The sequence below is a fragment of the Drosophila arizonae genome, chromosome 2 (genome assembly GCF_054131065.1).
Source record: "Drosophila arizonae isolate 15081-1271.41 chromosome 2, UAZ_ARI_1.0, whole genome shotgun sequence".
Lineage (NCBI taxonomy): Eukaryota > Metazoa > Arthropoda > Insecta > Diptera > Drosophilidae > Drosophila > Drosophila arizonae.
The window spans coordinates 15,933,518-15,954,230 of record NC_142922.1 but is presented as its reverse complement, the minus strand read 5'-3'; the positions used below and the strand labels follow the sequence as shown (position 1 = coordinate 15,954,230).

Sequence of the window (20,713 nt, the reverse complement as noted above, 5' to 3'; positions counted from 1 at the left end):
TCAAGTTCGGCTATAAGCAGCACATAGACAAAGGTCCTGGCGAGGGTCTGAGTGCGCAAGTGTGTGTGTGTTGCCTCTCAAGGCAAAGGACATCTTTGTCATTTTTACCCACAGGCAACTAATAAAGAAGCTCATCATTGTTGTTGTTGTTGTTGTTGCATGTTGCTGCCTGACTGTTGTACATTGTTATTGATACCTCCGCTTCCATTCAAGCCCACACACATACACATGCACACACACAGACCCTCCTACACCCACACCCACGCACAGACAGTGCCAGACAAGGGAACCCTTTTTAGGGCAATTCCCAAAAGCCTTCAGCCAGGCTTTTACTTCCTTTTTGCGGGGCGTCCTGCTTGTTTTTGAGCTGATGATAATAAAGCAAACTTCCAGCTGTTTATTAACATGTTTCTTTGTCAATATATGTGCATATATCTTATATAAATACACACCCACAGACAAACACTAGCTTAACAGACGCTGATAGGCGACTGACGGCATTTCTCTCGCTCTTTATCTGTGTGCGACTGTGTGTGTGTGTGTGTGTGTGTGTGTGTGTGTGTGTGCGTCTGTCTGTGTTTACAACTTTCTTCTTACAAGTGAAAAATTCCTTTAGGCCAAAGTGTGCATTAAGAAGATTGTTTTACTATTGTTGTGATATATATATACATATCATATCACACATAGGCTCTGGCACACTCACACAGACTTCCATTCACACATACATATACCCAAAGAGAGAGAGAGAGAGAGAGCCAAAAATACCTCAACTACATGACATGACATTGGCAGACAAGACAGTTTCGCCTGCAGCTTGTTTCCTTCTCTCACATTATCTTTCTCGCTCTGATTTACCGTCATTCGCTATGTTGCTTTTATGCTCTCTCTCTTTCTCTTTCTCTGCCCCAGCCTCTGCTCCTTTTTCACAGTTTCTCGCACGCCGTCATTCCACTCAACAAAAGGATTCAAATTTCATTAAATCTCATACAAAAGTATCAAAATGCCATTGTTGTCATGACGCCCCCTCACACACACACACACACACAATCACACATTGCACTTGCTTCTCCAGTACTCCCTCGCCTGCTCCTGGCACTCTGGTATGTCTGTGTCCTTGTCGGCCCCAAAGTAGCAGCATCTGCAGCCTGTATCCATATTGGTAACTGCTTTTACTTTGGGCCTTTTATTCGATTTACGTTTCAACTTGCTCAAATTTGTTTAGTGTGTGAGTGAGCATATGTGTGTGCTTGTAGGCGTGGGTGTGTGTGTGTGTGTGTGTGTATGAGTTTTCTTGAACTTAGCGCCAAGCCATTGATCGCTATCATCCGTAATGGAAAACTTAATAGAGTAGACAACACTTTGCCGTAACAAGCATCTAACATGAAATTTCCCACAAATGCCTCGTGATAATCGAGCAAAGAAGTTAACTTCCTTTATTTCTAGTCTCTTTAAGCAATTACTGACGCATAAACTTGGCTAAAATCCCAACGCAAATAAATCGTATCTACGAAGGTTGTTCTGAACTTCAATTGCGATTCAAAACGTTAAGCATTGATGAGAATTATTTGGATGGGAATTCGTTGAAGGTGTTATCGCATTTTGATATTTTTTGTGCTATGTCGGTCTCTATGTTTATAAAATATATTGATATATGTATTTATTTGTGATTAATATGATGTTAAGTGAAATGTTACCACATTGAATGCAAAACTCTCAGCCATATTTTGCTCTCTGCTGATAACGTAAATCTAACTCATAGTGTTAACAGCTTCTGCTAAGTCTAACATAATGTATTTATGAAAAGAGTAACTAAGTACTGTTAACAAACGTCTTTCTGTTAATAACATAATATCTAATTCTTAACATTGACAGTCTCTGCTTATATTAACATAAACATCATTATCTTACCATATCTACTCTGTTAGTGTCATTTTCTGTTTTTTGTCCATTTCTTTTCTATTCCCCTTTATTTACTTTTCTGTGTCTTTTTCCTTGCCACAGCAGCTCCAATTAACTGTTTATGCTGTCATTATTTCGTTTACCGGTCAGCAACTTTTGCTTGCGAACCAATTTACACATTTGATAATTTACAGGTCTACTAAAAGACAGCCATGTCATGCATACACACAGACGCACCCACACACACACACACACAGACACAGCTAAGCCCGCAATTATTTCAATCAACTGTGGCGCGGCTGTCGCGCACAGCCTCAAAAATGTGTGTGTGTGTGTGTGTGTTTGCGGCAGTGGCTGCCTAATCAGCCACCCACAAGTTCGAGTTGTCAGCCAACCGAGAGCATTCGCAACCGCTCAATGCGCACCACAGCAGGGCACCACCATCGACTACATGTCTCTATCATTTCAACTTTTGGCAAACAAACTTTTCAAATTGCTTTCGCATTAAAAATCACTAAAATACGTTTTTCGCATCGCTGCTTACAAAATGGCGCTCGTGTGCGTGAGTACGTGGGTGTGTGAGTGTGTGTGTATCTGCTTGCTTACGTTAAGTGTCATTAAGCTTTTGTCAACTCATCAGCGTCGCTCGCGTTGGCATTTGTTGTTGCAAAAACTTAAGCATATCAAAAACATAAATTAAGCCACTAAGATGGCACTAGCTAGCGGTTTGTGACGGACTTTTTGATACCCTATAAACAACAATATAAATTCTCTCTTGTATAACAATTAAACTTTAAGTACTTGTAAATACCATATACCATATATAAATAAATTCTAAATAATTAAATAGATAATACAATAAAAAAGTGCCTGCTTCCTTGAATAGCTGACTAATTGAAGATTTTTATGCTTGAGCAGCTTTATAAGAAGACTTAGCTGTGCATATCCACTGTTTGAATGGATTTCATAGGGTCATAAACTTTTGACTAAATACTTGATTGGATTAGAGCCCATTGTGTTTTTGTGTCTTGCCAAATCCAAGCAAAGCCACAAATGAGCATTGAACATGCCAAGCCAAGTTGACCACACCAAATTTGCTGTAAACAATATGAAAACTGAGCGAAACAAATTTACAAGCTGACTGAAAGACTGAAAAGTCGAGAAAGTCGAAACCACAAATTATTTGCTTCGAATCATTCTGGGCTCTATTTAAAGCGAGTGACATATGCATTATTGTTACGCATACGCCATGTGGGATTCGAATGGGTCCGGCAAAATTGTTCAACTTGTTTGGCTTTTTATTAAAAGTTGATTTTTCATATTTGGCATAATCGACAGTGAATAAATTTAAAGTGTATTATGCATTTAATAGAACGATAAAACATTTTAATATATTTTTGAGTGTAATTTAAGGGCAGAAAAAATAATTGCTGTTGAAGTATAACAGTTATCTCTCAATATAACTATCTCTTATTTAGCATTCTTATAAATGATCATATGTCTAAAAATTAACTCTTATTCAGGACAACTTAAATATTGAAAGGAATTAACATTTAATTGAATCATAATCTCATACTTAATTATGTATTTTTAAAATAATTATCTCTCTTTGAGATTTTCGTATTTAATATATCCTTATTCAATTTAAACAATTCCCCTTACTATGTATATTCTCATATTTCACATAATTGGCCACAAAATGTGACCAGCAGGCACTCCAACTGCTCGCATCGGGCAACCCCTTCAGCACGTATGATATCATATGGTACATCGGCTATATCAATAACGAAGGGTAGCAAAAATGCAATTTTAATTAGCCGAACGTGCGACAAACGCACGTAGAACGCATAACCGCAAGATGGTGCTGCAATTAGGCGATGGGCAACGGGCAACGGGCAACGGGCTACAGCCAACTGGACAGAGTCAAACGATTCGCAGTGCTCTCAAGCACACAGTCAGTCTGTGAGTCTGTCAGTTTGTCAGTCAGCCAGCCAGTCAGTCAGTCAGTCAATGCCGTTACGTGCTGGTGCAACCAAACAAAATTATGTGGCCAACATTTGCCGGTGGCACATTTCGCGGAGGGCAGCAACTGCTTCTCGCTGCCCTTTGCTTGCGGCTTATCCGCTGCCAGTCGTTTGTTTTGCAATGCCCAAATTACTTTATCGATTTGCCCAGTACGTTTGCACAATTCGGCGTATTGCATACATTACGGGGCAGCTGCAGGAGCAGGAGCAGGAGCAGTAGTAGCAGGAGCAGCAATACGCAGTGGACAAACCAACCACGCTAACGAGCCTCATTAGTGGCATGCGTGGGACAATGTGACGCTGGACACTGGACAATGGCAAATGGCGAAGTAATGAAATGACACTGGCACAGTCATCGTTGCTCCGGTGACATGTGAGCAACATGCACGTGATTCTTACTCGAATCCGCCAAATGATGATTACACATTGCGATTCACACAGCCATCAACCCATTTCTTATGGGCTTTTAATAGATAAGGTTAAGAGGAAAAAAGATATGAAAGACATTTTGGGGTATTCTTTTGTTTTTTTTTCTTCTTTTTTATCAATAAATTATTAAATGCGAATACTTAATATTTTAGTTGTTAATTTATGTTTAAAATAGTATAATATATGCCATAGTCTGCTAATATGTTCCTAATATTGCATATTGTCTATGCTACGATCTCATGGCTTATAGCAGCTCTAGACTTTGTTTTGGTATCTTTAAGTCGTCGATAAGCAAATTCATCATAGGTTTTAATTTAATCAACAACTATTTTTATTTAACGGAATGATAGACTTGCTCATGGCATATAAAATAATACAAATATATATACATATGTCAAAGACTTCAATACTCTGCCATTGTTCGTTGTTATATTGAAAATCATATGCCAAATTTTCTGCAGCTCTTAACTGAATAAAATCAATCAAGTAGGCCTGAAAGGCTCTCCCAGGCCAGATGCCTAATTAATTGATTGAGGATGTGGCTGTCCATGTTGTCATTATCGTTGTTGCTGTTGTTATGGCTGTTGGTAACGTCGCAGACTTGTATGGGGCATCGTCAAGAGTCTCAGTTGCAAACTGTCATAATATTGACTCATTGGTCATGTAATTAATGGTGTTAAGACTCGCACGACATATTAATGCAATTCAACTGACAGACCGCATCTGTTTTGCATTTGCTGCACTCTGCAGCCAGGCAGTTCGGCGTCCATTCCCATATTGACTTCAATTATAATGAAACCCAGTCGAGCTCAACATGTCAACCCCAAAAGGTAGTCCCTAATTGCCGTCACATTGGCAGGCCCTCTGCTTGGCATATTAAATAGGCGTAGCTCGGGGAGAGAGAAATATCGTAAGACATTTGCTAATGATGCAATTGATATGGGGTCTGGCACATAAATCGAAGTGAACGATATTTCCTCTAAACGCACGCATACTGAAATTACAGCTATCAATTTAACACAAACACATTTTTATACCCTGAACCCATTGAAAATGGGAAATCAGGGTATAATAGTTTTGTCAGAAGTATGTAACAGGCAGAAGAAGGCGTGGCAGACCCCACAAAGTATATATATTCTGGATCAGGGCGATGAGCTGCGGCGATTTAACCCTGTCCATCCGTCCGTCCGTATGTATGAACGCGTCGATCTCAGAAGATATACGAGCTAGAGTCTTGCTTTCTCTGGATTGTTTTAGATATTTCAGATAATTTAGCTGAAACCTTTGTGAATTTTTATTGCTTGTCTACAATTGATATTCAAGTATCTAGGACTTGATGGCACAGCATAAGAATTTTGTAAGCACATTTGAAACGAACAATAAATTGACATTTATCACTCCAAATTATAAGTACTCATCGCTGTCTTCGGGACTATCGTCGGAGCTCTCCTGCATGCTGCCGACCATAGTTTCGGGGCACTTAGGCTTGCTAACTGCCATTAGTGATTGAAATATTGTACGTTTGGATGTATTTTGTTCCGTAGTCTTGGCATTGGCATCCTTCGCAGCTGGGGCATTTTTATTAGTGGTATCCTTGCTGCTGCACTGCGGCTTGTCCTTGTCGGCGTCATCGCGCATTTCGACGATTTTCAGGGGCTTTCGCTTGCCAAGGCCGCGTGGCCTCAGTGGACTGCGCACAGTCGATTGACTGGGAATCTCGTAGGGACCCTCCTCACCAAAGCCGTTCCGATAGGCTTGCTCGGGTGGCTCCTGCTCGCGATAATAATACCGGTTGGGTATTGCTGCAAAGGCATCGCTATCAGTGGACGAATCTTCGCCCGATCCCGACTCAGTTGTGCATCTCGAACTTGATTCATATTCGGAACTATATCGCGTTTTCCTCGCTGTCGTCGGCGGTCTCTTCACACGCTTCATACGGGGCGGGGTCGACGGCAACTTCGAGGAGTCGGCCATAGCCTTTCGCACATTCACCTTGGCCTGTGGTTTCTTGACACCTTTGCGGGTAGCGGGCTTTGGATCTTTACTAGGAACACCCTCGGTTGGGCCGTTGCTAGGCTCGGCACGAGGTGAGGGTGACTTTAGCATCTTGGTCGGGTTGCCCTCGGGTGGAATATCCTTTTCCTGAGGTACGCCTTCAATAAACTTCCTGCTCGAGTTGAGCTGCTGCGGCGATTGCGGCAAGCTTTTCTCATTGATATTTTTGGTCTGCTTCATCACCATCTGCAGGAGAATGGGTAAATCTTTCTGGGTGAAGTTATCGCCGAACTCCCGTTGCAGCCTCTCGCGCGGCTTCAACTGGCACTTGTCGCCCGTTTCGAGGGCGAACGTCTCCAGGGTATGCTTATAGCCGTACCAGGAGAAGTAGTCGACCACCAGATAGTTGAGCAGCTGCACCAAGCCCCGCTGCCTCATATCCCCGCCACAGAGTGGGTCTTCCTTCTTCAAATCCGTCTCTCCGCGCATCATGTTCAGCACCTTCACGTGCAGCCCACTGCGCATCTCGTCCAGAATGCCATTTCGTTCGAAATGCAGCTTAATACTGTCCTCAATTAGCTTCGAGTACGAGCTATTTTCCATGACGAACTTCGAAATTACAACAACACTTCAATGGAAATTTGTATATCGATAACGAATTAAATTTATTTCTATTTTACGAACTAACTGTTTCAAGTCGAATCGGTAATTGAATGTGTTTCTGAAGCCAGTCGAAGTGTATCTGATTCTACAATGCTATGAAGTTTGATAGAATGCTTACTCCGTTCATCAGCATTTACTCTTTTTTATTTACCTACTCTTTTTTTTTTCTTGTCTAAAAAGTTATTTTTTGTCATGCCCAGGGCTAACGGCATCAGCTCGTTAATCATGCAGATAACCTTGAGGTGGAGGCTGCATACATTAGCCATTAGGTGAACTTTTCTACGTCGTTGCCAAGTTTTCGGATCTGTCTCAAGAGCTGAAGTCAGAGTGCAGTGAACGACGTCTTGAAGGGCTTCAGTGACCCCGACGACTGCTGAGCAGCAGCTGCTCAGACAAACGCATTCAGAAGGGCTTTAAACTGAAATTATGTATTATCTAAATTTGGCATTTAATAAAAACAAAACGGCTTTTGATTCAAGCAGGTAATTTTCACATTTTATTTCGAAATTTGTCTTTTTTAAATTTCATAAAATCAAGTCAATTAATTTTTCTTGTACCACATAAAACGAGCATTTCGTATTTGCCAAAATGATTGTTTTGATTAGTTATCATCATAACATTCACTGGGTAGTGAAGTGCTTGTGCTTCGGTCTGGGAAACAGTCACAAGATGCGGCGTCAGTTCGTGGCAAACGATGCTCCAGGAATGGGTTTAAGCCAAAAAAAAATATAACACAACTTGGTCATGTTCGACAGTCGCTGATTAGCGTCTCTAATGGGCTCTGGACCGCTCTTTATTGGACTCGACCATTCTTTGCCGTATATTTACTTTGCTAAGTGGGGTCCTAGTAGTGTCAACAATTGCGCAAGTTTCATGCAAGGTGAGCGGGCTCTTTGGCAGCCCCTTGGCCGGATACTCTTGCATGGCCCGATATGACTTTTGTAGGTTTTCCCATCTGCTCTGGCCCTCCTTACTCAAGCTATCTCGCATCCATAAATCCATTCTCATTGGCAGCACCTTAGAATTGGTTTGGGTGCTGCCAGGACTAGATTCATGTAAGCTGTCCACCTTCTGTGGCGCCTCCTTACCGGGCTTCTCTTGCGGACTAGGACTGGGCCCATTTGAGCTATCCACTTTCTTCAGGGTATCGTGAGCTGATGTTACTCTTATCCTGCTTTCATTCATGCTCCTCAGCTGGCTAAGACTTCTGAGCTTGGGAAAGCTTTTGAGCTCTTTACTAAACTTTCGCAGGTTTCTCGCACTGTTTGACAATTTCCTTGACTGATTTCCTTTGACCGCTGTGGGCTCATTATTGGCTTCAGTTCGATTTTCTTTGGCTAGAGTATTGTTTTTCTTCAATTTCTTCCCCTTAGGACTGCCTGATTTTCCCTCATCTGGCATATCTGTAACCCCCACGCCGCCCTGAGCATCTTTTTTCACCTTTTTGTCAGGCTTTTCCTTAGATGAAATATCTTTTATTGTACGAAAACGTCCTTGTAATTTTTTTAACTTCTTTGGGATTTGGTCTCCCCTTATTGGAATATGCTCCCATTTACTCTTCTCTAGCAGCGCGTCGTCAGCTTTATTAGATTCCTTCAATACCATTTGCAACAGGATGGGCAGGTGGGAGTGTCTGAATTGTCCCTTCAGCTCCTGTTGCAGTTTATCACGCGGCTTCGGCCGCGATTTCTCGCCCGTCTCTAGAGCAAAGGTTTTCATTGTGTTCGTAAAGCCATGCCAATTAAAATAGTCGACAATCAAATAATTGAGCAGCTGCAGCATGCCACGCTGCTCCAAATTCGCTTTGCCACATGAAGGCTCTTCCTTCTCGAGCATGGTCAACTCTTGGATCATCTTCATCGCCTCAACATGTAATCCGCTACGCATTTTATGCAGCTTTTCGTTCCGGCCAACATGTAATCGGAGACTTTCCGCAATGAGACCCGAATATGAGTTATTTTCCATTTCATTTAAAATAGAATTTTTTTTTAATAACTGTAAATTTTATTTCCTTTGAGTTGATACGATCTGAATCAGTTTTAGAAAGTGTGCGAGCTAAAGGTAACGAAAAAGCCCAGGATTTCTTATTGTGATATTTTATAGAAGGCTTACTCGGTTAGTTTCTTTTACTTTGCATATCATTGATTTTATCTATATGTATATTTCTTTTTTATATTTATATCTTGATCTATTCCTAGGTTTACCTTCTTAGGTTAGGTCTTTAAGAGCCCTTTTATTCTGTCCAAAATTTAAATATATAGTATATATGTAGTATATAGTATATTTGCTAAACATGCTCTCCTAGCTGATCCCCTCGAAGATATGCGCTTTGCAGTGTTGTAAAATGCGCGTTTAGACAAAACTTAATGAGATGCTGCGCCTAATTAAACTTTGTGCACACAACGCTTAAAGGTGCTCCAAGACGTAGACGTGCAAGAAAAACGTTGCCGATAATGGCCGACAGAGGGCGCTGCCAACTGGCTTACGCCAGCGCTGGCAACGACACCGTCTTTACCGTTACCTTTTGCCTTGTATCAGTTGCAAAATTTATTGCACTTAATGGAATTTAAAAGTTTGTTTACTTGCAGCCAGTTGAAAGCCAAGGCGACTGCCGCCATTTTGCCATTTATATATATGTCTATGTGTGTGTGTGTGTAAGTGTGTATATATATATTTGTGTCTGCTAACGACAATGTCGTTTAAATGAATTTATGCTTAAACGATAATCATGCAAATTAATAGTTTCACAAGGACTTGAAATAAAAAGCAGGCACCATTTGACTTTTCCACACGCATCGCACTCGCTCGAAAAAAGCAAAAGAAAAACTTTTGCACACAAGCTGGGGAGGAGCGAAGAAAAATTAAGCAAAACAGTGAAAAGCATTGGGAAAACTTTGTGTCTGTGTTGGCATTCGGTTTTGTAGGTGCGGCTCAAAAGAGTTTTCTCAGCCATCGAGCCAAAGAAATATTTAATAACTATTTTCCTTCTTGTCTTGAAAGTTCTCTTTGCTTTTAATTCTGTAATGGAATTGTTAAGGGCCAGAGGAGCTGTTTGATTTATGGCCAGGCCAAAGTTTTTAAGCAAAGATTACAAAAAAATATATATATATATATATATATATATATATATATATATATATATATATATATATGTATATATATGTTAGGAAATGAGGCGATGAAAAAGTGCCAGTCGCATCTGTCTTTAAGTTTAATGCAACTGCTCTTTAAATATTTGTTCGACTAATTAGCAAAAGTGTTGCCAAAAGAAAAAAAAAAAAAAAAAAAACTCGGCAAAAATAAAGTACAGCAATACCCAGAAAAATGCTGCGCCATTTCCGGTTTATCTCTACTTTGTAGCAAAGCCAATTAGACAAAATGGCTGCGACACATTTCCGCTGGTTGGTCCGCCTCATGCGTTTGCTTTAAGTGCCTCCTTTGTAGGGGGCACTAATACAATGTTGCAAAGGTCGTAACGCAGTAGGAATCGTAGGCGATACTCTTTAAGCTAGAGTGCAAGTAGGTCCTTAGTAACTCTGCTTTGTGTTAAGCTCTTGAATGTAAAATTTGATATTATTTTCATAAATTATTTAATGCTTCTAAAATTTCATCGCTCTGAATCATTCATTTGTAAATATAGCCATGAGCACTATATAGACTACAAAATTTATTTTCAATTCACAGTTTCTTGGTTATTAAATCCTGTCCATTGGAATATTAATTAGTATTTCCCTATGTATATTTCTATTTAATTATTGCTAGTATTAAATTCATCAAAGTTTATGACAAAAATCTGAAATGAGTTAAGAGATTTTAGAAATAGTATTTAGTATTAGTAACTAGTATTTTTATATTTATTATATTTTGGATTTAAAAATATTTTCATAGCAGAATCCTAAATATATAAAATATTCTATTTTATATAAGCCATAAGCTTTTCTCAATATTTTAAGCTAATTTTTCTTTTCTTTTTCCTTTTTCCATTTCAGTGTCATAGCTTAATCGTCTGTGAAGGAGAGTGTATTTAAGAGGCGTTGTGTCAACATTAGGTGTCCCTCTTTGTTGTCGCCTATCGGGCATTGTCCTTGTTGTTATTTCCGACACAGTTTCGCATTTGCTAATCGCATTAATTATGCGCTGCTTTCAGTTGCTGCTGGGCCTTTTGTGCTGCAGGCAAATGGCCAACAAATTGAGCAAAGCCAAACTGCAGGCAAAGCTAAGGACAGGAAGAAAGTACTCCATACAGTGAGAGTGAGAGAGAAAAAGAGAGGGAGATAGGCTTGAAGGCTGCTTACACTTTACGAATAATTGCCTCACTAGGGAATTGAATTGAATATAACAGCAGGAGGAATAACGAATATTAACAGGAGATGCCATTTTATTTCATTAATTATCAATTAGTTAGTTTTTGATAATAATTATGCAAGATTTATTAAGTGGCACTGGCTGTAGCTGTGGCTGCCAACTTTGGTTATCTTCAACAAACTTTTGACAAATTTCTATTGAATTAATTAACAGCTGCACTTAATCATATTGGCGATGGCGCTCGATAGAGTTTTGTGTGATATTAAGTGCGATATTAACATTCAGGGGAAATTGAGAAAATATTTATGCAAAGCAAATTGAGCAAATATTTACTCAATAAATAAATATATTTTAATTGGTTGATTATAAATTATTAAGCAGCTTTTAATGCTAGACTACAAGAAGCGTGCTTAATAACATTAGTTGAGAATGTTATGGAGTAAAAGAGTATGATGCACTGTTATGTTATCGTGCAGTATGGGGTAAAGTAACATGCAGTGTTGCCAGGTTTTGAGACATAAAAATAGCAAAATCGTCTCTAAAAAATAGCTGAAAATAGCTAAACAAATTTTAAAATAGCTTACAAAACAGCTGAAACCTTTATGCATTATGCATTTACTTTAAATTTTATTTTTAAATGTTATTTAATAATGTTACAATTTGGTCCACATCCAAATCATCATCAGAATTATATTTTTGATTAACTGGAATCATGTTTAAATGAAATCATGGAAAATGTTTAAATTTTTTGCCCAAAGACGCCAATCGCAGTTTTATGTTTTTTTTTGTCGCGGCATGCATTTTAATATCGTGCAATTTGGCAAAAACACTGCATCTGCAGTATATACAATACGCCCGCCTGTTGTCCGACTCATCCTCCTTAATCCAATTCTTAAATTCGGTGATTGTTTTCCAGGAATCACGAAATTTCTGCTTATATTTTTTATCCATCATATACAATTAATGCCAAGAAGCGCGCCAAGAAGAATTAGCGATGGTGTAAATTCACAACTGATGTTATAAGTACGATAAAGTCGTGGTGGTAGTATCGCGCAGATCATTACGTACAATTTGGGACTTAATCGAAAAATGTTTTTTTTTTGCTTTAAATACTAAAATCTAATTCAAAATATTCGTTTGTAAAATAGCTAAATTTATAGCTAATAGCATTTTCAAAATTTTCATAGCATTTAGGGTTCAAAAATAGCTAAAAATGCTATTAAATAGCTAATCTGGCAACACTGGTAACATGGCTGCTTAACAGACTTTGGTATATAAAATGTTATTATTAACAGTTTACTTACTTGACTAAGAGAATGTAATTAACAGCAAAATATTATGTTATGTAAAAGGAGTCTTGAGTAATTTGTATAAAAATACTATAGCTCGCATATAATTGCAGTGTGTTTCTTGATGACAAATGTCTTTTACAGACACTCTGAGAAAAAATATTAATAAACTTAGCAATGGATTGCGTCGGTTCTCCAACGAGTTTGATTGCCTTCGGCCGGTTTTTTCCGCTCTGGCATTTTTCCCGATCGTTTGGTTGAGTTAAATGAAGCAAAAAGTGTTTTGTGTATGTATAAGTACGTCTTCGAGAACTTTGTTCCCTAAGCACATAAGGAGTGTGTGCTTGTGTATGTGAATGTACGAACGTTAATCGGAACTCTCCCTAAACGAGCCTCTACGAGCCGTTCAACTCAAGGCGCTCAACAAGAACGAATGGACATGATGTTTTCGGTTGATTTCTCGGACAGAGCACTTCATAAAATATTTGATATATATATTTATTTTATTTAGTATTACATTTACTTGAAATTGCTTATGTGTTTTCTAATTGTCTTAATCATTGAATCTGCCTGTGAATTGGAGGATTCACGCAGTAGCCCAATGACCTCGGAGATGCCTCCAGAGGGTCGGCCACGTTGTGCCTTAGTCGCCATCGCATAGAGCACGCCGGCACAAGCGCCTCGTTTGCCTTCCCAGTTCTCCGGACTGGGATCGAGTCTGTTGAACGAAAGTATATATATTTATTTACATAAATATACAAAGAGAGTCACTCCCATCAACACTCACTTCTCAAGCATATCGAATGCTTTGGCAGCCACCCAGAACTCCTCGCACTTGTAGCACTCATTCGCAATTAGCTGAAGCAAGACAAATGCCTCTGCATTTGTGTCTCTGGTAATAAATATATTCCAGGCCAGTTCTGGATGGCCGCAGTGTATATGGCACTTCGAGAGGACCATGCAGTAGGTATGCTGATTCTTTATGTCCATATCGCTGATCTGCACTAACAGCTCCTCCGCCTCCTTGTAGTAGCCCGTAGCGCACTTAGCCTGGGCAAAGTTGTAGTTGAATACGTCATCGTTTACAAAGTAGCTGCGTATTGAGTTCATGTAGACGAGCACCTCTTCGAACTGTTCATATAGAAAGAATGCCGAGGCCATGCTCTGACGTCCCGGTATCGTATCACATTCTGTGGCTGAGCTGCCCACAAGATGCAAATTTTGTTGCGCCGTTTTGATGTGCTCCTTCTATAAGGATTTTTATTAAGATTAGCAAGAACTGATTTTTAAATTTGACGTATAAAAGAGAAAGGTATACATGGAAGAAAAGAAGAAACTATATGTGATATACGTTCAGGTATAGGAGATACATATGTAGGAATAAGTAATGCGAAGTGTTTATGTTTATATGATTTTAAATATTGAATACCTATATACTTAGATTTGATCTATCTAAAACTAAAATGTTAAAATCAAAATGTTAAAATCAAAATGTTAAAAATTAATATACATGCTCTGAATTACTTTAAGCTCGAAAAGCTAACAATAATTTGTTTTTTGGCTGAATCAGATAAAGTATAAAAAAGCAAACCTCAATGCACTTATCGTCTATCATTTAGACAACCAAAAATATTTTTTTTTGTTTTACTTATTAAGGCAGGTCTCTAGGGTCTATCCTTACTCTTCACCAATGGCTGTGAGTGAGTATAATTGAGTTTTCCTAAAGGACTCTACTATCGTAATTAGAAACCAACTACAGTAGAATCCCGATAATTCTAAATGGTAGGGGATCATTTTTATACCCTGAACCCATTGAAAATGGGAAATCAGGGTATAATGGTTTCGGGAAAAAGTATGTAACGGGCAGAAGGAGGCGTGGCAGACCCCATAAAGTATATATATTCTTGATCAGCGCGACGAGCTAAGTCGATATAGCACGTCCGTCTGTCCGTCTATCCGTCCGTCCGTGTCAAATTATCGCGAATTATTAAGAACGAATTTCTTTCAAGGGAATTTACTGCGATTATCGATTTAGCGTGATACGAATTATCGAGACTCGACTGTATATTAATTAACAATATCAAATAGTTTGCATTTAGTCTTACCGAACCCAATTGCTGTCCGAGTGCCGCATGCACCACTCCTTTCAGTATATACTCATGCGGCGATGTGGGTTGCAGCTCCTTCATGAGGGCATGCGCCTCCTGCACATCGCCCTGCTTCAAATAGTAGATGGCCAGATTAAGTCGGGCCTCGGGCACTATGTTTAGCAGTGCCGGCAGAACTCTGAGAGCTCCCTCACCATTTCGGAATACCACCAAATTGTGACGTATTAAGTCCGCACCGAATGTGCCATTGTCGGCGATATTTTTGATCACCTGCTCAGCGACGCGACCGCTGAAGAGGCGAAAGCGATTGCACGCTTTCAGATTGATGGCAATGGTGCTATCCGCGTGCTGGCTTAAATACACATCGAGTACCTCCTGCGACATGTCATAGTAGTCGAGCTTATAGAAGCACAAAGCCAGATACACATTGATGGCCAAGTAATCCTTGTTGTCGACCAGCACGCGCTTATATACATCGATGGCCTCCTGGTAATGGGCGCGCATGTAGTGCATCGAGGCGAGGCTCAGCTGCTGCTCGACACTGGGCGTACTTAGCAGTGTATCTAACAGATCTGCCCACTGCTGATCATCGCCCAGCTTGTGGGCGAGATGAAAGAGGAGGCGCTGCTTCAGCGGCGTATCCGCAGTGCCTTCCATCAGCTGCTGTGCCTCCTCGTACAAGCCCAAGTAGAACATGCAGACGGCTATGTTGAGATCCAGCTGGGGGTCCCTTAGAGCCTGATATTGAGTCAGGGCCTGTTGGTAGTCACCCAGGTGGAAATTGCAGAAGGCAATCCACTGATCGATTAGCTTCTGTTGCTGTTCACTTTGCTGAGCCGTCTCCTCGCCCTCGTCCTGCTCGTCGTTGGCATACTTCAGGGCAAAGGTTCAACTGGCATTGCTCATGTAAATAATATGTTTGGCTTACCTCTAAAAATGCTCGCGCTCCTGTATAGTCACGCCTGATGATGAAATCCTCCAATGTCGCCGGTGCTGGGGCCTTGCGCTGCTGCTGTTGCATGCCACCGCCGCTTGCCGCATGCCGTGAGCTGGCTGAATCCGTTTTGCCACGTGAAAGTATCTGTGTGCGGAGTGTGGAACTTAAGTAACGCAGAGTATCTCAAGCATTTCAAGTATCTTTTGCTATATTCAGCTGCATTTCTTACCATCTTTTCTTTTTATTTCTTTCTTTCTCTAGCTGTTGGACTTTTCGTTTTCCTTCTGCCCAGTTTGTAGTTTTCTCTGTTGTGTTGTCCTCGCGGCGCTTGGTTACCGTTGCGATTACGGTTATGGTTGCTTGGCAACCAACATAGCGTCGATAAAGCAGTTCCCACGCCTCACTGCACCCGCAGCCAACTGTTGCTGCCGTTGCTGTTGTTGCTGTTGCTGCTGTTGCTGTTGTTGCTGTTGCTGCTGTTGCTGCTGTTGCTGTTGCTGCTGTTGCCGTAGTACAACATGCAAATGCTATTCTCAATTCTTGGTCGTATTTTCACATCTTCTGGTGTTTTTTTTTCTTTTTTTTTCTCTACTTTACTTGTTTCTGAGTTATTTTTCTGCTGATGCGTCAAATGCGTTATGTTTACACTATAATGCAATGTTTTCCTTAACTTTGTTAGATTGTTTGAGTGCAGTTGAAAAAGGGAATTTCTTTTGCTTATCATATTAAAATTTTGTATCGCATAAAACTAAATGTTGCCTCTTTTAATGTTAGTATTAAGTTTTGCAGTAATGCATAAACATTAATTCTGTATTTTAATATAGTTAGAGTTATAAATAGGATTAGCCTGGATTAAACACATTTTTGTTTTTAATAATATAAGATGGATTTTAGTTTTATGCAAACATGTATTTAAACCTATAATATTGTTTATTCATTGCATAAATCTTTATATTTATTAGTATGATTGAGTGCAGTAAAACGATTTGTCCAATAAGCAATGTAATATTAATTTTTCTGCTAATACATATTGTTAACTGTGATTGCAAAGGTAAGATTAATTAAATTCATTTCAATTTTGTTTATGTTAATGAAGATTCACAAATTAACATGGATTACCTTTAAGGAATCCCAACTGCTCTATAAATCAGAACTACTCTGATTTGCTGTTAGTGTATGCAATTATATGGGTACTTGCAAAATGGAATTTCCATTTCATGTTTTCATTTAGCATTGCGAGATTTCACTTGCATTCCACTTAAGGTGAGTTCAGCCATCCAGAGCAGATCTGTAGTTATGCCTGTGGAGTGCATTGTTGACACACTTGCTTTATTTATAAGGCGCACAAACTCATAAATATGCACTCAGCCTGAAGGCAAATGCGTGTGTGTCTCGCATGCTTAAATACACACACACACATACATACATGGATATATAGTAGATTTTGTTTGTCATTCCTTTAGATTTCTCGCCTCGTGTTACTTATTTTTTTTTTTTTTTACTGTTATCTGCTGACATTGCAGACTGTTAAGTGTCTTTCGCATCCGATGATAGACACCTGCAGCCGCTCAAATGGCATTAATGTGTATTTGCATTATTCACAATGTATTTTTATATATAATACATTCTAATATTTCTTATTGAAATGGGTCTCAAAATTATACAGTGAAAGTGTTAAAAAAAGTTCAATTGCAAAAAAAAAAAGAGTTAAAATAAAATTAAAATAAATAAATAAAAATGTAAAAATATATAAATATATTAGTAACATATTTTTTTATTAAATTTCAAGTTAAGATAAAATATCAAAACAAAAACGCTTTCATAATATAACAATTTATATATAGCGAAAAGTATTTGTTTTAAAATTAAATGGCAAGAATTCATTTGCAATAAACCAACATATAAATAGTCTATAAAATAAATACAACTTGCTTATATGCATATTGAGAATAATACACAATACATACAGTTACATAATTATAAATAATTGAATAATTTAAATAAAATCTAATGAGAAGATTTTCTGGGAAATATGGAAAGCAGTAGCGAAGCAGACTCAAAAACTATGGGTCTATTAATGCTTTGAATTGGCAATGCATTTATCTGTTTCAAATATTTTACAAATCTCTATGCACTTTATTCCCATTTTCAATGATATCTGGGCATACAAAAATGTATTTATTGTCGTCAAATTTTTTTTTTTTTTTGTAAATAAATTTAATCTAAAATATTTAGCCATGTCTGTCAACCGCAACATGTCAACGGGAATAGAATATAAAAAGCAAGATAAAAATGAAAACAATCTGTTTGCTGCCTATAACACAATAATACGATGCACAGCAGCAGCAGCAACAAAGACAACAACAACGACAACATGAACGACAATGTTTGATATACAAATGCGGGATATTGTGGAAACAAATTTATTTTCAAGTGCTGCGCAACGGTAACGAGTACTTGAATCATTTTAGTTGCCTGCCCCAGCGAGCTGCCTTTGGCCTCTGCTGGTGTGTGTGTGTGTGTTGGTTGTGTATTCAGGGCGCGCCTTTGTTTATGCTACACTTTATTGCGCTTTTGCAATTTCGCGTTTCCGTTTCCTGTCAAATCAGCCATAAAAAGCAAGTCGGCGCCCCGTGACACCGCGCGCCTATTACATTTCGCAGTCGAATAAACAATGCCAACATCATTTGCACCTCCTTCATTATGGCGCTCGTTATTTGTCAAACAAATAAACATCAGCAAGGGGACGCAGGGGCGCAGCAGGACGAGCAGGATGAGCAGGACGAGCAGGTCGAGAACCAGAGAGATTCGCACTCGGAAGGCGTGACAGAGCGACGTGCCACACTACGTGCAATTGTTTCGCTCGGCCATGATTTTCCATCATTATCATTGCGCTCGTGTTTACATTTTTAGAGCAGCTTCCCTATACGGAGAATCCCCAATACAATACAAGAAAATGCGGAAGCCAAGCTCCGGGTGTAGGGGTAGGTTTTTCTTCGAGCAAGCAGCAAGTGACAATTTATTGTCATCTCTTCTTTGCCTTCGCTTGATTCACGCTTGTTTTATTTCTGTTTTGTTTTGCTTCGCTTTGCTTTGTTTTTCTATATACATCTATTCGAGTATTTGCATTGCCTCTTTTTCCCGTCTTCATCTAGCAGTTGGGCAAACTTGCTTTTCTTTCCTATTTTTGGCAAAGAAAAAATCACATGAAAATTGCGAACTTGCGAAATGAAGTGCAAAATTTAAACGGAAATTGAAATGGCAATGACAGAGCTGAGCAGTCTCTCTCTCTCTCCCTCTTTCTCTCTCTCTTTTGCTCTTTCTCACTTTGTACTTTTCTCGTACTTAGTGCCCTTCCTGCCTCAGTTCCTTGCTTGGGCACATGTAACCCTATGCCCCCGCGTCGCCAGCTGCATGAGAGAATTTCGCCCTGAAGTAAAGTTGAAGAAAATGGCGATTTTCTCAAGCGAAAACTAAACACTTGAAATGCGAAAATAAATAAGAATGGACATCTTGGCGATTTATTGTCCACATTGTTACTGTTGTTGTTGTTGCTGTTCTGCCTGTTCTTAACTCAAGCTCAAAGTTCGCATGCCGCTGAAGCATGCATAATAACAGGACAAAGAAACAGAAAAAATAAAACTGAATTATAATAAAACACACGTCAAGCTATAAAAATTGCAATATTTCTTATAAAATAAAAATATTTTTTTTAGGAAAAGCCAAAAGCTTTAAGAAATAAAGATCGCTTTTTGAATTAAAAACATATTCCTATTATTTGTATTATATTTTTGTATTATTCTTAGTATGGAGCTAAATAATTTCATATCTGCTTGAAGGCCTTTGTTGCTCTGGCTTCAAACTTTGTTATCTAGAATTAATTCATTGTAACAAATAAATAAATAAATAAAATATATTTCCTATGATATTTTTTTCTAATAATAAAGAGCATTTAATTTTTGCAAATGTAAGTTTTAATTAAAAAAGTCTGAAAGTTTAGGCTTTACATTTTAAATATATATATATTTTTTAAATATTTAATTTATTTTATTATTTTATTTTTATTTTTTATTTATTTATTTATTTTTATTTTATATATTATTTTTAAATTTTTATTATACTATATTTTTATATTTATTATACTCTATTTATTTATTATTAAAGTCAAAGTTTCTAAAACCTGAACTGAGATAAATCCCTACTAGTTAGCTTATAGTCATAGCTTAAATTATTGTTTAAAATAAATTGTAAATGCTTGCATATAAAGGCTTACGCTTAACCTCAAATACAGTTCAAGGTTAAAGGTTCAAGGTTCAATGTACAAGGTTCAAGGCTCAAATGTCAAAATGTGAAATGATTCGCAACTTATACTATTCATACTAACTCACTTCTCATATACGTCAGGGCCAGGGGCTGTTGGGGTAATGGGAGGGGCTGAAGGGGCAAGTGCAGAGGACTAAATTTCGAGCTGGCAACTGTTTGCAATTAGGCGCAAATAAACTAAATTGTTTTGTGGTTTGGGTGTTTTCGCCTAATTCGAGCCATTTTCAAATTTGTTTAACAAATACACACACACACAGCTGTGACTACCAATCAGAAACACACACACGCACATACACACACACACACACACACACGCTTCTGCCCTTTGTGCGTGGGGCAATTGCATTATTGGTAAAATGTTTTTGGTAAATGTGTGAAATATTTTGGTTGGTTTTCGCCGACTGCCCTCTAATTTGTGTACTTTGTGCGATTTGGCGCATTTACATATTTTAATTAAAACACAAACTTTGCATGCGAAGCCAGCGCAAGGGCCAGAGTTTCATGACCAAATCAAAACCAAGAGCACTTTTATCTACAGCTGACATTTGTTCGAACTGTGTAATTTTATTATATTCGAATCATTCGTTATATACCCTAGCTTTATGCAAAAAGGGTATAATCAAGTCTCTGAGATATACATATAGTCAAATACAATTTTGAGTACCAATATAAAAATATATGATGAAAGTTTTATTGTCAACAGTTTATATGCCTGAAATATATTTGAGATATGTCAAAGAA

The 20,713-nt window shown here is 38.5% G+C and overlaps 3 protein-coding genes across 3 annotated transcripts; all 3 read right to left on the bottom strand.

The window, feature by feature from the left end:
- Positions 1–5,622: 5,622 nt before the first annotated feature.
- Positions 5,623–7,111, bottom strand: LOC108609216 (uncharacterized). The gene has a single exon (XM_089472502.1). The coding sequence runs from the start codon at positions 6,948–6,950 to the stop codon at positions 5,757–5,759; it is 1,194 nt and encodes a 397-aa protein (XP_089328628.1). The 5' UTR covers positions 6,951–7,111; the 3' UTR covers positions 5,623–5,756.
- Positions 7,112–7,477: 366 nt separating this feature from the next.
- LOC149270428 (uncharacterized) lies at positions 7,478–9,091 on the bottom strand. The gene has a single exon (XM_089472515.1). It carries the CDS (start codon positions 8,973–8,975, stop codon positions 7,782–7,784), a length of 1,194 nt encoding a protein of 397 aa, XP_089328641.1. The 5' UTR covers positions 8,976–9,091; the 3' UTR covers positions 7,478–7,781.
- A 3,988-nt stretch (positions 9,092–13,079) lies between these two features.
- Ttc26 (tetratricopeptide repeat domain 26) lies at positions 13,080–16,146 on the bottom strand. Its single transcript, XM_089469340.1, has 5 exons — positions 15,879–16,146; positions 15,641–15,793; positions 14,710–15,585; positions 13,392–13,852; positions 13,080–13,322 (listed from the first exon to the last, which is right to left on the bottom strand). Exons 1-5 carry the CDS (start codon positions 15,879–15,881, stop codon positions 13,124–13,126), a joined length of 1,692 nt encoding a protein of 563 aa, XP_089325466.1. The 5' UTR covers positions 15,882–16,146; the 3' UTR covers positions 13,080–13,123.
- Positions 16,147–20,713: the final 4,567 nt, after the last annotated feature.